Source organism: Bos grunniens, chromosome 5 (genome assembly GCF_055505025.1).
Source record: "Bos grunniens cultivar Pamir isolate PY7600 chromosome 5, Bosgru_T2T1.0, whole genome shotgun sequence".
NCBI lineage: Eukaryota > Metazoa > Chordata > Mammalia > Artiodactyla > Bovidae > Bos > Bos grunniens.
The window spans coordinates 57,272,767-57,284,471 of NC_141169.1; the positions used below are offsets into that span (position 1 = coordinate 57,272,767).

Sequence of the window (11,705 nt, forward strand, 5' to 3'; positions counted from 1 at the left end):
GTCCACATGTTGCCCCGCAAGCTGTACATGTGGTGGACATACACAGGCCATCTCATGCACACAAGCACATTCTCCACCTCAACCCTCGGGATGGGCTGACTAGCTCGTCTCATCTCAGCTCCCCCATTTCCTGGCCTCACCTCCAACCTGAATCAGCAGTAAAGAGAGGGGTGGGCCCCGGAGGGGATCCTTCTAGGGATTCTGCTGCTCTAGGCCAGTGACAGTGTCTGAGACGTTGCTCAAGTCACAAGTGTTCAAAGGAAAAAACAGCTTCTTTGTAGCTGCAGTACCTGCTTTACATGCTATTTGCATATGATCTGTGGGCAAAGTGAAGTCCAGCCTGTCCTTGCCTCCCTCCTTCATCACCTCTCTGACTTAGCACCAGCTCTTTCAAGTCTTTGCTAATCCCAGAGATCAAGGGGTGATCAATTCTCCCTGCCACTCCCTTGCTCCCCTGGATCCTTGGCTCCTGCCATCCTGCGAGATGCCTTATCATCAAAGGACATTATTCATGTTGGACCTTTGCTGAAGCCTTGCTTCCCTGGTACTAGGGCATGGGGGCTGGGATGAATGGGATGGTGGAGGGCAGGAGGCTGACATAGAGATGGGACCCAGGAGACTTTAGTCCTTGGCCCTCATCTAATATGTTCTTCCTCCTGCACCCCTAATTCCCCTCCAGCCTGTATGGCTTGGACCTCCTTTTCCAGATTGGTGAGAGGAGAGGAGGGGAGGAGGTGGGAGATGTCCAGGTCCAATTAAAAATAGCACCTGAACATCTCAAAGGCATGAACCAGTCATATTATTTACATGTAAACAGCCTTCCCCTTCTGCCCTTTATCCCAACCCTGAGTCCGGGGCCATGGTTTCCCCAGAGAGCCAAGTAATTAGCTGGGTAATTACATTAGGCCCCAGTGGCCTCTCACGTAATCCCATGGGGTCTCAAAGAGTTGGACACTGAGCAAATGAGCATGCAGGAACATGACCTAGCTGCTACCCTCACTTGGGGATGAAGCTGGAGTCCCGTGCAGCCAGAATGACTTCTTAGTATGGCCCAAGCCTGAGGGTGGGTGGGCTGGGGAAAGAAACATTTCAGGACTCTAGCAATGCTTGAGAGGCTTTATGGAAGATCCACACTGTGGGCTGCAATGCAAGAAGCTAGACTCAGGCTACCTTTTTTGTTTTATAAATAAATTTTTGTTGAGCACCTATTATATGCCAAACACTATAGAGCTAAGAATCCAATAGCAAACAGATGAAAAGTCCTTGCCCTTGTAAAGATGACATTCTGGTGGGAGGTGAGATAGACAGACTTTACAAGTAAATTTGTAGTATGTTTGATGTAATGTATGAAGAAAAGAAATGAGGGGATATGGAGAATAAAGTGGTAGTAATTTTATTAAAAATTTCCTGGCCAAGCTGAGAGGGATGTGGGACCTTAGTTTCCCAACCAGGAATTGAACCTGTGCTCCTGCATTGGGAGCTCAGTGTCTTAACCACTGGACTGCCAAGGAAGTCCCCAGTGGTAGTAACTTTAAATAGGGTGATTGGGAAAGGTGCTGGTGAGCAGGAACCATTATAATACATATGCAATAGAGCTATGATTCTCTTCCAAATCCCAAGATATAGAAGAGTACCCGGTCCCAATCTCTAGGTCTTTTCGGGAGGTGGACCCCCACCCCTCTGGGGGACCTAACTCTCCCCTTACTGGTCAAAGTATAGATCAGTGCAGTACAATGAAGGGGAGGTTGGGAGTGAGAAACACCTGGATTTGAGGCTGTTCTCCAGGAGCTATATGTCCTGAAGCATGTGTCTGAACTTTTTGAGCCTCAGTTCCCTCATCTGAAAATAGGAATGTTTCCCACTCACACAGTGGAGGTGATGAAAATCAGTTGAATTGCTCTCTGCTGAAAGTGAAAGTGAAGTCGCTCAGCCATGTCCGACTGTAGCCTACCAGTCTTCTCCATCCATGGGATTCTCCAGGCAAGAATACTGGAGTGGGTTACCATTTCCTTCTCCAGGGGATCTTCCCGACCCAGGGATCAAACTTGGGTCTCCCGCATTGGAGGCAGACGCTTTAACTTCTGAGCCACCCTTGCAAATATTCAAATTCTTCCTCCATTATAAATAAACACTGAGAGTGACGACTGCTCTGAAGCCGGCTTTCACTTCATCTCCCCTCATCTCCTATGGCGGCATTCTTTCTCTCTGGGTCTGTCTCAGATCCTGACTCTGACCCTCCCCTGGGGCTCTCTTACCTTGGGGGCCTGAAGTGAGCACAGTGAAGCCTCTCAACTGTGGGGCAATAACTAGAGGCTTGAAAGTTCAGGGGAGAAGATGCCTGAGTTGTTTGGAGACAGAGTGGGGGATAAATGTAACAAAGGAGAAAAAGAAGCAATTAAGAGATCAATGCTGGAGCGGGGGCGAGGGGAACAGCTTAGCCGTGGCGTTCTGTTCCTCCTCTCATAGACGACAGCAGGAAGGATAGAAGTGAGAGCCCTGGAAGGATGCAACAACGTCAGGCTGATTCAGGGGTCAAGAAACGGGGTGGGAGGCCCCAGGGGAGGGGCACTGGCCCTGGGGAGGCGATGGAGGGAGGCAGACGCTGGAGGTTTTGCACTAGCCACTGGGGAGAAGTGCTGACCCTAAGAGGTTTAAGGGCCAGTGCGATGAGTCAGCTCCAGCTGGAAGGAGGACAGAGGGACAACCAAAGACTGGAGAGGTGCCAGACTCACCTCCCAATCATCCGGGATGGGATCCTGCTCATCCTGGTGGTGGGGACGGGGGGTGGCCAGAGAAGAACCTGCCAGAGATTGGTTTGGCCTGGCAGTTGAGGCTGGAAGTTTAAAGGGCAAAGAGCTGGTGTGTGGATATGGAGGAGAAAGAGCCCAGGGACCTCATCTGTTGAGTTGCATAAGCAACATCATCGCTTAGTGCGCCCAGCTCCAGGGCTGCTGGACTGTGAGTTGCTGGATAACCTCAGCTCACTGCTGGGTTTGTGGTGTGTGTGTGTGTGTGTGTGCGTGTGTCTGAAGCCTATATCCCCCTTCACCCGCACCAGCCTCCCGCCCCGCCAGCCACCCTGGGATTGGTGATTCTCAGCCCCTCCCCCGGCTCCCCCAGACCCTCCCAGAGCCTTTATCAGGGAGCTGGGCAGGAGTTCCTGCCACATTCCCCAGTCCCTCCACTCCCTGTTTCTCTCTTCACAGCAGCAGCACCAGCAGCGTTCGTGGGGAGCGGGCAGTGCTTCCGGCCAGCTCCCTGATCCTGCTAGACCATCTGTCCCAGGCTCCAAGCTGCTCCACAGGTAGGCACAAGCCAGAGAATGTTGGATGGATAGGAGCTGGCACCAGAGGACAGGGGTGGAGTCAGGAGGGAATAAAGGTGGCAGCCTTTGATCAGGGAGTGGGCTACTGGGCAGGTGAGCAGAAAGAGGCGATAGGGGTTGATGTAGTGATGCCTGGAGCCTGTGGGTACAGACTGATTCTTCCAATATTTAGAAAGTTTTGGCCTAAGTCTTAGGGTATCTAGGGCTGGAAAATAGCATTCAGGCTCCCTCCTCCAGCTGACAAACGAAATAGACCCTTGCAGGTCCTGTCAGTCTATTATCTTCCCTGGGAGCTGGAGCCCCCAGCATTGTTGCGCCATTGCTCATTGCCAGGTGCACAGACTGGGGGAACATGTGATAGAGGCCGGGAGACTGAGCCCCTCCAGCTCAGAGACTCTCACTGACCAAGGCTGGGGTGGGAGAGTTGGGGGCTGGGGAGGCAGGGTACTAGTGGTGAATGCCTCCTGCATTTGCACCTGTGTTGTGTCCTCCTCCTCCCTGCCTCCCCTGTCCTGTCTCTCTGTCCTCCTAGGCATCATGCGGAGCGCCCTGCTGTTTGCAGTCATCCTGGCCCTCAGCTCAGCTCGGAGTTTGGGTGCGGTCTGTGAGGAGTCACAGGAGCAGGTGGTGCCCGGTGGGGGTCACAGCAAGGTAAGGCTCCCCCTCTGGTTTGCCACCCTGGCAGAATACCAGACACCATCATGGGGGCCACACTCTGCCTGTCCCACCTCTGTAGGGAGGAAGGTGGGATGGGCGGGTGGGGAGTTACTTGGATTATCCACCAGAGGGCTGGACTGCCCTGCCTCTCTGGGGGCCTCATGTTCTCCCAGTATGTCTGTCAGTGTCTCTGTCCCTCTGCATGTCTTTGACACCTTGTATGTAAAAGGTGCCCCACTGATACATTGTTTGTTTGATTGTCTGGTGACCTGGTGAGTGGATGGTGCTGGATAAGGTGGTCTCAGGTTCCTTGAGTCCAGCTCAGGTTCTGTCCCTTTGCAGGGGGGCAGGTCTTCCTCACTCCCTGGATGGCATGAAACAGTCAGAATTTCTCTCCCAAATAGTCGTTTGTATTCTTTGTTACCTGTCAGTTTTATGTATTATGTTGTTTTAAAAATTCACATGAATTCCCTTATCCCCTGCTCTTCCACCCTTAGTAACCTCAGGTGCTCCTAAGATCCCAACCCTTTCTTTCCTCCTGTCCCATGTCCCCCTCTAGCCTCTGCTTAGTCAGGATAGGAAACAAAAAATCACAAAACAAGTTGGGCCCCAGTTTCTGAAGTTCCTCTAAGAAAAAGAATAGGAGTTGTTAGAATAGGGGTACTGGGGGAGAACAAGGAGGAAGTCTTTTCAAGGTTTTGAAAAGACAGCAATTATATTGGTACGAGTGCTTTTAAGATGATTACAGGTGGAACTTATTACAAATTCAGCATGTGAAGTCTAAATGCCTCTCCAGCTTGGATCTGTTTAGCATCTCATTACAGGAGGTGCGCAGAGTATTTGAACAATTTGGGGAAGTGGTTGCGTGGGAAGCTGTGGGCTGGGCAAAGAGACATCATCAGTTTTTGTCCAGCTGGTGAGGTGTCCCAAGGCATGATGGGCTGGCAACCTTGCAGGTGGTAGCTGCTACACGAGCTCCAAAAGACCAGAACCAGTTCAAAAAACACAGAGCAAGTGCCAGACAAAGGCTGGACACTGCGTTCGGAGCCAAAGTTTCAGCTGGAGACCGAATATCTGGGTCTGTTACTCTGAGACAAATGTGCTTTCCGACCTTGCCCTTCTTGTCCAGTAAAAGAGAGGTTGCCTTCCTGCCCCTTCTCCCTACAGGTCCATGAGGATGAGATAAATTGGGATGAGACAGGAGTAGGATGTATGTGTGCCTGGGCAGCCAGGTTGGCATGTGTGAAACCACCAAGATGATTAAGAACCCCTGCTCAGCAGCAGGGCTACAATGGGGTTCAGTTGTGGAGGAGAAGAGGCTTCATTCTGAGCATGCTGCCTTCTGAAATTCTAAATCCGGAGGGGGGTGGTGGGGAGAGAGACAGAAAAACACAGGCAGAAACCAATGGAAAAGAAAAGAGAGGGAGCGGCGGTGGGAAACACAGGGAGAGAAACACCCATGGACTCAGTGGAGAGTGGGGCGATTCCAGGATGGCTGGTGGCCCCGGCTGCCTACACCCACGTGTCCCTAGGACCATGTCCTGTCTGTGGCTCAATCATGGAGCACAGACCAGAGGATACTAGCTCTGTCTGATGAACCTTTCTCAGAAATTCCTGGCTCACTCGATTAGTGGGGCAACCATATCCTTGGTCAGACCGGTTCTGGATGTGCCAGGGTGAAAAGAACCAAAGGCCCTTTTCACTGAGAGGTGGCAGGAGCTGTGAGGGGCCCCAGGAGTCTGTCCCCTTTGAGCTTGGGAGATAGCATGACCAACTGTCCTGGTTTTCCCAGGACTGTCCCAGCTTGAGCACTGAAAGCCCCACACACCTGGGCAAACTGGGGCAGTTGGTCGGCCTACAGGGATACCCAACGTGTTCCCTCTACACGTGCCTCCCAAATCTTGCCATGAATCACCTGGGAGCCTGGTTAAGACTCAGATTTTGTCTCAGTTGGTCTGGTATAGGACCAAGATTAAGTATTTTTAACAAACTCCCAGCGGTTATGCTGCTAGTCCACAATTTGAGAGCCCACTTCTCTTCTAGTGTGAAACCAGAGGAAATCCGGAAAGAAATAGGACGTCAGGTTCAGCTGTGATGAGCTCAGGAAGAGGCCATTTCTTGTGGGAAAAGAGTGAGAGGATTGGGGGTGAGCCTCCTCCTTGGCCCTCTTTGTCTCTCTCCCCCAGAAGGACTCAAATCTCTACCAGCTGCCCCCATCATTGCTCCGGAGACTCTATGATAGCCGCGTGGTCTCCCTGGATGGATTGCTCAAGATGCTGAGCAAGGCCAGCGTAGGTAGGATACAGCCTCAGGGAAAGGGGTTTGGGGGGCAGGATTCTGAAGATTAAATAGGCCTGGGAGACCCTTCAAGAGGGAAGGAGACTGGAGATGGTTTCTTGAATGATTGAGGGTTGTGATCTGAACCCCCTCCAATCGTCTCTTTGCAGATCCCATTCCCCAGTTACATGCTTGTTCTTGCTTCACAGGTCCTAAGGAGTCACCACTTCCCCAGAAACGTGAGTAGCCTCCTCTCCTTCCCGACCTCTGCTGACCACTTGCCCAGAGCTCCACGGGCACAGGGCCCAGTGACTATTTTGGCTGGCCCCGGTTCCACTGGTGCAAACAGCATCCCAGCTGCAACTGCTCAGTCAGCCTCTAGAGAGTGTGAGAGGCCCCTGGGCGCCAGAGGAAGCAGGTGTGGGGGGCCTGGTGAGGTCTTCCTCCATGGGCGTGGTAGTGCAAGTCAAGAGGATCTCTTGGTGGCTGTGAAGATTCTAAATCAGGCACCTGCTGGGTGGGAGAATTTGAGAGTTCTTGAAAGATGGGGGAGAGGGAGGTAGACAGAGAGGGTGGGCTAAGGGGACAGCCTGTTAACTGTGGGGAGGCAAGCTGTGGTGAGATACAGAAACAGAGACCAGAACCCAACCTCAGAAATCTTGACACCTGTCTGGGGAAATATATCAACCCCTCATCGTGATGGTTGACTATGTTGGCCCTTTTTATGCAGGTGACATGCATGACTTCTTTGTGGGTCTCATGGGCAAGAGGAACCTCCAGCCAGGTAGGAGCATGGTGGGAGGGCTGGGGTGCTGGCAAAGGTGTAGCAGGAGTCAACTGCTTCATGTTTGTCAGTGGGGGGAAAGACAGGACTTTCCCTAGCTACAGTGAGGGCTCCTCTACCCCTCTACTCAATCAGCTTGGACCCACAGTCCAGCCCTCCCCAGGAGCAAAGCGGGGAGACCTTTCTAAGAAGGTCCTGCTGCAGTTGGGAAAGGGTCAGAGAGGCTTTGCTTGCCCCTCCCCCATTTCCCAAACAGAGAGTCCCTCTTCTTCCTAACTCTGTCGTCCAAAGCTGTCCTGCATAGCCAGCCCTTTGCTTTTGGGTTAGGGTGAAGGTCATAGTCAGAAAAATCCCTCCTAACTTCACCCTTTACATCCCTCCAGACACTCCTGTTGATATAAACCAAGAAAACATCCCCAGCTTTGGCACCTTCAAGTACCCTCCAAGTGTGGAATGAGGTAAGGACTTACTCAGGGCGAGGAGAGGGGATTGTGGGTATGTGGTGGGGTAGGAGGGGCGTTGCCAGAGGATCATTTCCTCTGATGCTATGGGCATTAATGCTCATAATTAACACCCTAAATACATCCCAACACTTAGAAGTGTGTGCTTGTCTGTGACCACACACACACGTGTGCACACAGAAAAACACACAAACACACACACACATACCCCTCTTTCTCATCTCTTTCCAGCCTCATTGATCCCAGCTTACAATTGAGCCGGAGTGAGTTGGGGGAAATGGCAAGAGGAGGTTTTCCCCTGGGGTTTCTTTGATGGAGAACTTCTGTTGTTTGGACTCTATTCTCTTGTGATTTGTGCAAAAGATGGAGAGATCATTATTGGATAATTATAGGTACCACATTTATTCCCACGTGAAGCATTTTGCTTCCCAGGGAGGCTGAAACCATCCAGATCATCGTGAATCTTGGGTTACCGGGTCCACTATAGAGTTCTTTGCAAGGATGATTCTTGCATTTCTTTCTAGAAATGCAAGAAAAACTCTGAAATCTAATGGGGATTGGCTGGAAACTGTTATCGTAATCGCTCTGTGCAGAGTAATGAATAAGAGCATGGCCTGAGTTTGAATCCTGGATCTGTCACTCACTAGCTGTGTCTCTTGGCCAGGTTACATAATCCTTCTGTGCCTCTGTTTCCTCATCTCAAAAGTGGGGATGATAATATTATCTCACAGGGCTGTTGCTGTGAGTCTAGGTCAAGTGTTCAGAACAGTGCCTGGCACATAGCATTGTACCTTGGCTTCACTGTGACTGTCGCAGTCTGGGAGGTGTAGGGAAGGTTCCAATGTTGCCTCGGTGGGCTCTGGTCTGTCTGTCTGAAGTCGTCTGGGCTGGAACCTAGGCCTGAGTCGGCTGACAGTTCTTCCACTTGGTATGTGAACGTGAGTCCCCCCGGGGGAAGTGTGTTGTCAAAATGCGGAACCATCTGCCTTGACACCAGCTTTCCACACATAGCAATAGCAGCTCACTGATGGCTTTCTTTGCACCAGCTTCCCAAGAATGGTGTTGGGGGAGGCAAAGAGAGGGGTCAGGAAGCCTTTGTCTTCCTAGAGACTCCTGCCCCTCTCCCTGAGGCCCTATTACCCCCTCTCATTGGTTTCAAGGGAGACCCAAGGACCAGGAGCTGGCTCTCAATGAGACTGCCTGTGCATGACTCCCAGGCCCAGAGTCATGACTGTGCCCCCCATTCAGTGTTGGGCGAGGGGGCACAAAAAGCTGTAATAACCGTAACTCGCTGATTACATGGTACTTACTGTATCATTTTGCTCTCTTTAGATTGTTATTTCAGTCTTGCCGACGGCCAGATAATTATACGGGGCAGCTATATCTGGATGACATACTCTCCCCAACGTTATGCATCGGCCATAAAGATAATTACAGTGCAATTTTGCCATAGTATTTTATACAAATGGCAGAAACAAGCACATTATAGAAATCTACTTGTAATGCTTTCTGGTGAATCTAGGCTTTTTTGGAGGGACTGGACTCATAATTGCAGCCCTCATAATCTCACCACAGATGGCGCATTCCGAACCTGTTAGGTACTGGGGAGAATAGACTCAAGGCCTCTGGGGCTGGCATGTAAAGATTAGATGAGATGGATCAACACAGATCATCCTGCTGTCTAATTTCATTCATGTGAAACTGCTGAAAAAGGAAGTGATCCCTGGACCTGTCCTTCCTCTGGGAGGTTTCTGGGAAGAGGAGGAGGGACTGGGTGAGGCCAGGGGAGCATTAGCTCCAAGATGCATTGGACAGGGCTGTGTGTATGCCCGGCTCATAGGGATGCCAGGATGATATGAACTGTGCCACTACGTCTTTCTGTGTGGACCCCTCAGACCACGCACATGGTGTTTATGAATGGGTAGTGCAATGCACATAGCAGCCGGGAAGACGCAAGCAACTGTAGCTAGGAGAGTTTTTCAATCCTCTAGTTCAAAGGCTACATGGAGAGCTGAGGGCTAAGGCTTCCATTCTCTCTACTGCTCCCTTACAGAAGCCCCTCCCTTTCTCCCCCACCTCCCTGGTGGGTGGGTGGTGGGAGTTTTAAGGACAGAGATGTGATCTGATCTTTTTTTTGGTCCTCAGCACTCCACTCCTGGACTCCTGGGCTACATCGTGAAGACACCCACCCCTGGATGCACACGCTTCTATTTCCCTTCCTCCTCCCTACCCCTGTAACACTCTTGTGCTTTGACCCCTTCTTCTCTCTGTCCCACTGGCTGCAGAAACTGCCTTGTGAGCATCCCCAGTCCCTGTAATCATTGACTACAGATTGCCCTGGATTTTCTGTAGCATCCTACAAATATAATGTCTCTCTCTATTCCTCAACAATAAAGGATTTTTACATATTATAACCTACAGGATGTATTTGGTTGGTGGATGGGTTTTTCTCTTTCTTGACTCTTTTGGCTGTATCACACACACACACACACACACATATGATACACACACTTATATCATATATAAATGGAAGTTTCTTTATTTTGTACACATGTCAATTTTCCCAACACTGTCTTACTCGTTGCTTCATATAGTTAGTTTGGGAAGATTTGTTTAGTGATTGAAAGAAGAAATGAATTTGGAAGATGGTTTCTAGCACTCAAAGACTTTCACAGACCAGCTTTAGATAAAGAAAAAAACAAGGATTTCCAGGGTGGTCCAGTAGTTAAGAATCCACTTTGAAATACAGGGGACCCAGGTTCGATTCCTGGTGGGGGAACTAAGATCCTGTGTGCTGAGGAGCAATGAAGCCAACGTGCAGTAACTACTAGCCCGAGTGACACAAGAGAGTCCGTGCATCACAAGGAAATATCCTATATGATGGAAAAAAGATCCCGCATGTTGCAACTGAGACCTGATGCAGCCGAGTAAACAGATAAATATTAAAAAAAGAAAAACCAGATATTCTGTATTTCCAGGATGGGCCTGGGAGACATTAACCCCTGACTCCTACTCTGTAGAGAAGGGAGATGGGGATGATGGCTGTGCAAAGACCCAGCCCCAAAGAAGGATGCATCTGTAGCACTACTATTTCTCCGTCCCCCGATATTGGGCTTGGGTCCTATGACAGGTAGTGGGATGAGATGGTGACCCACAAACAGAGTTTACAGGCTAGCAGGGCTTTGGGTCAGCAAACAGCACTTGATCTTGCTAGGTTGGAACGTAGACAGGAAAGTTACTGTAGGAGCCGAGAAGGAGGAGAGCAAGATCTCTTGAGCTTTAACTGGTCACTTTAGTTATAAAGGGAAAATGTTTATTTCTGACTCTTCTGTAATGCAACTGTTACCAGCCTCTGTAATGGTGGTCTAGTAGTCTGCAGTGTATGTAAGGCACTTAAAGGAGGTATGTGTGGGTGTCTTTTATTAATCTTATGTGCCACCCATTGCAGTCCACTGGTCCCAAATGGGGGTTCTGTACCTTAATTGAAGAGAACAGCCTGAGAAGTCCTCAGGCTCCCTGCCTTAGCTTAGTACAAGGGCCTTGGCCATGACCCTGAACCACCCTCATACAAAGGGTGGTGCAAAGCATTTAAAAATAAAATTGTTAAAAATAAATAAATAAAAATTAAAAGATTGGCATCTGGAGATGTAGGGATGGGAGACGTTCTGTAGGACTGAACCTTTATCCTATGAAACCTGGTACTATTCCCAGGTAGATAGTGTTGGAGCATTGCTTGTTGGTGTGGGAGATCTCAGCTAGGTGCTCAGCTTTCCCAAGGCTGGGAAAAGACAGGGCCATGGAGCCAGAGACTTCTTCCTGCAGGTCCTTCACCCCAGTGAACGTTCTCTCTTTTCAGAACCTGACTGGGGCAATTTTGGGCCCACAGCTCCATGGTGGGGGCACTTACCTGGGTATCTCTGGTGTCTGGTTTACCACCAGAAGTCAGAGAATCTGCCTGCAATAAAGGAGACCTGCGTTCGATCCCTGGGGTTAGGAAGATTCCCCTGGAGAAGAGAATTGCAACCCACTCCAGTATTCCTACCTGGAGAATTCCATGGACAGAAGAGCCTGGAGGGCTGCAGTCCATGGAGTTGCAAAGAGTCAGACATGACTGAACGACTAACATTTTCACATTTCAAAGAATACCCTCACCCCAAACCTTGAAGGCTTTTCTCAATGAGTTATCATGTTAGCATTTCAA

At 50.1% G+C, this 11,705-nt stretch overlaps 1 protein-coding gene across 2 annotated transcripts; it reads left to right on the forward strand.

Annotated features, from left to right (window-relative positions):
• TAC3 (tachykinin precursor 3) lies at positions 1-9,922 on the forward strand. 2 transcript variants are annotated; one of them, XM_086400467.1, is made up of 7 exons: positions 1-3,304; positions 3,858-3,976; positions 6,169-6,277; positions 6,469-6,498; positions 6,990-7,043; positions 7,427-7,501; positions 9,650-9,922. In XM_086400467.1, exons 2-6 carry the CDS (start codon positions 3,863-3,865, stop codon positions 7,498-7,500), a joined length of 381 nt encoding a protein of 126 aa, XP_086256593.1. In that variant the 5' UTR covers positions 1-3,304; positions 3,858-3,862; the 3' UTR covers position 7,501; positions 9,650-9,922. The 2 variants fall into 2 exon arrangements, with proteins under 2 accessions (XP_086256593.1, XP_086256595.1); XM_086400469.1 differs by having other exon boundaries at positions 6,172-6,277.
• Positions 9,923-11,705: the final 1,783 nt, after the last annotated feature.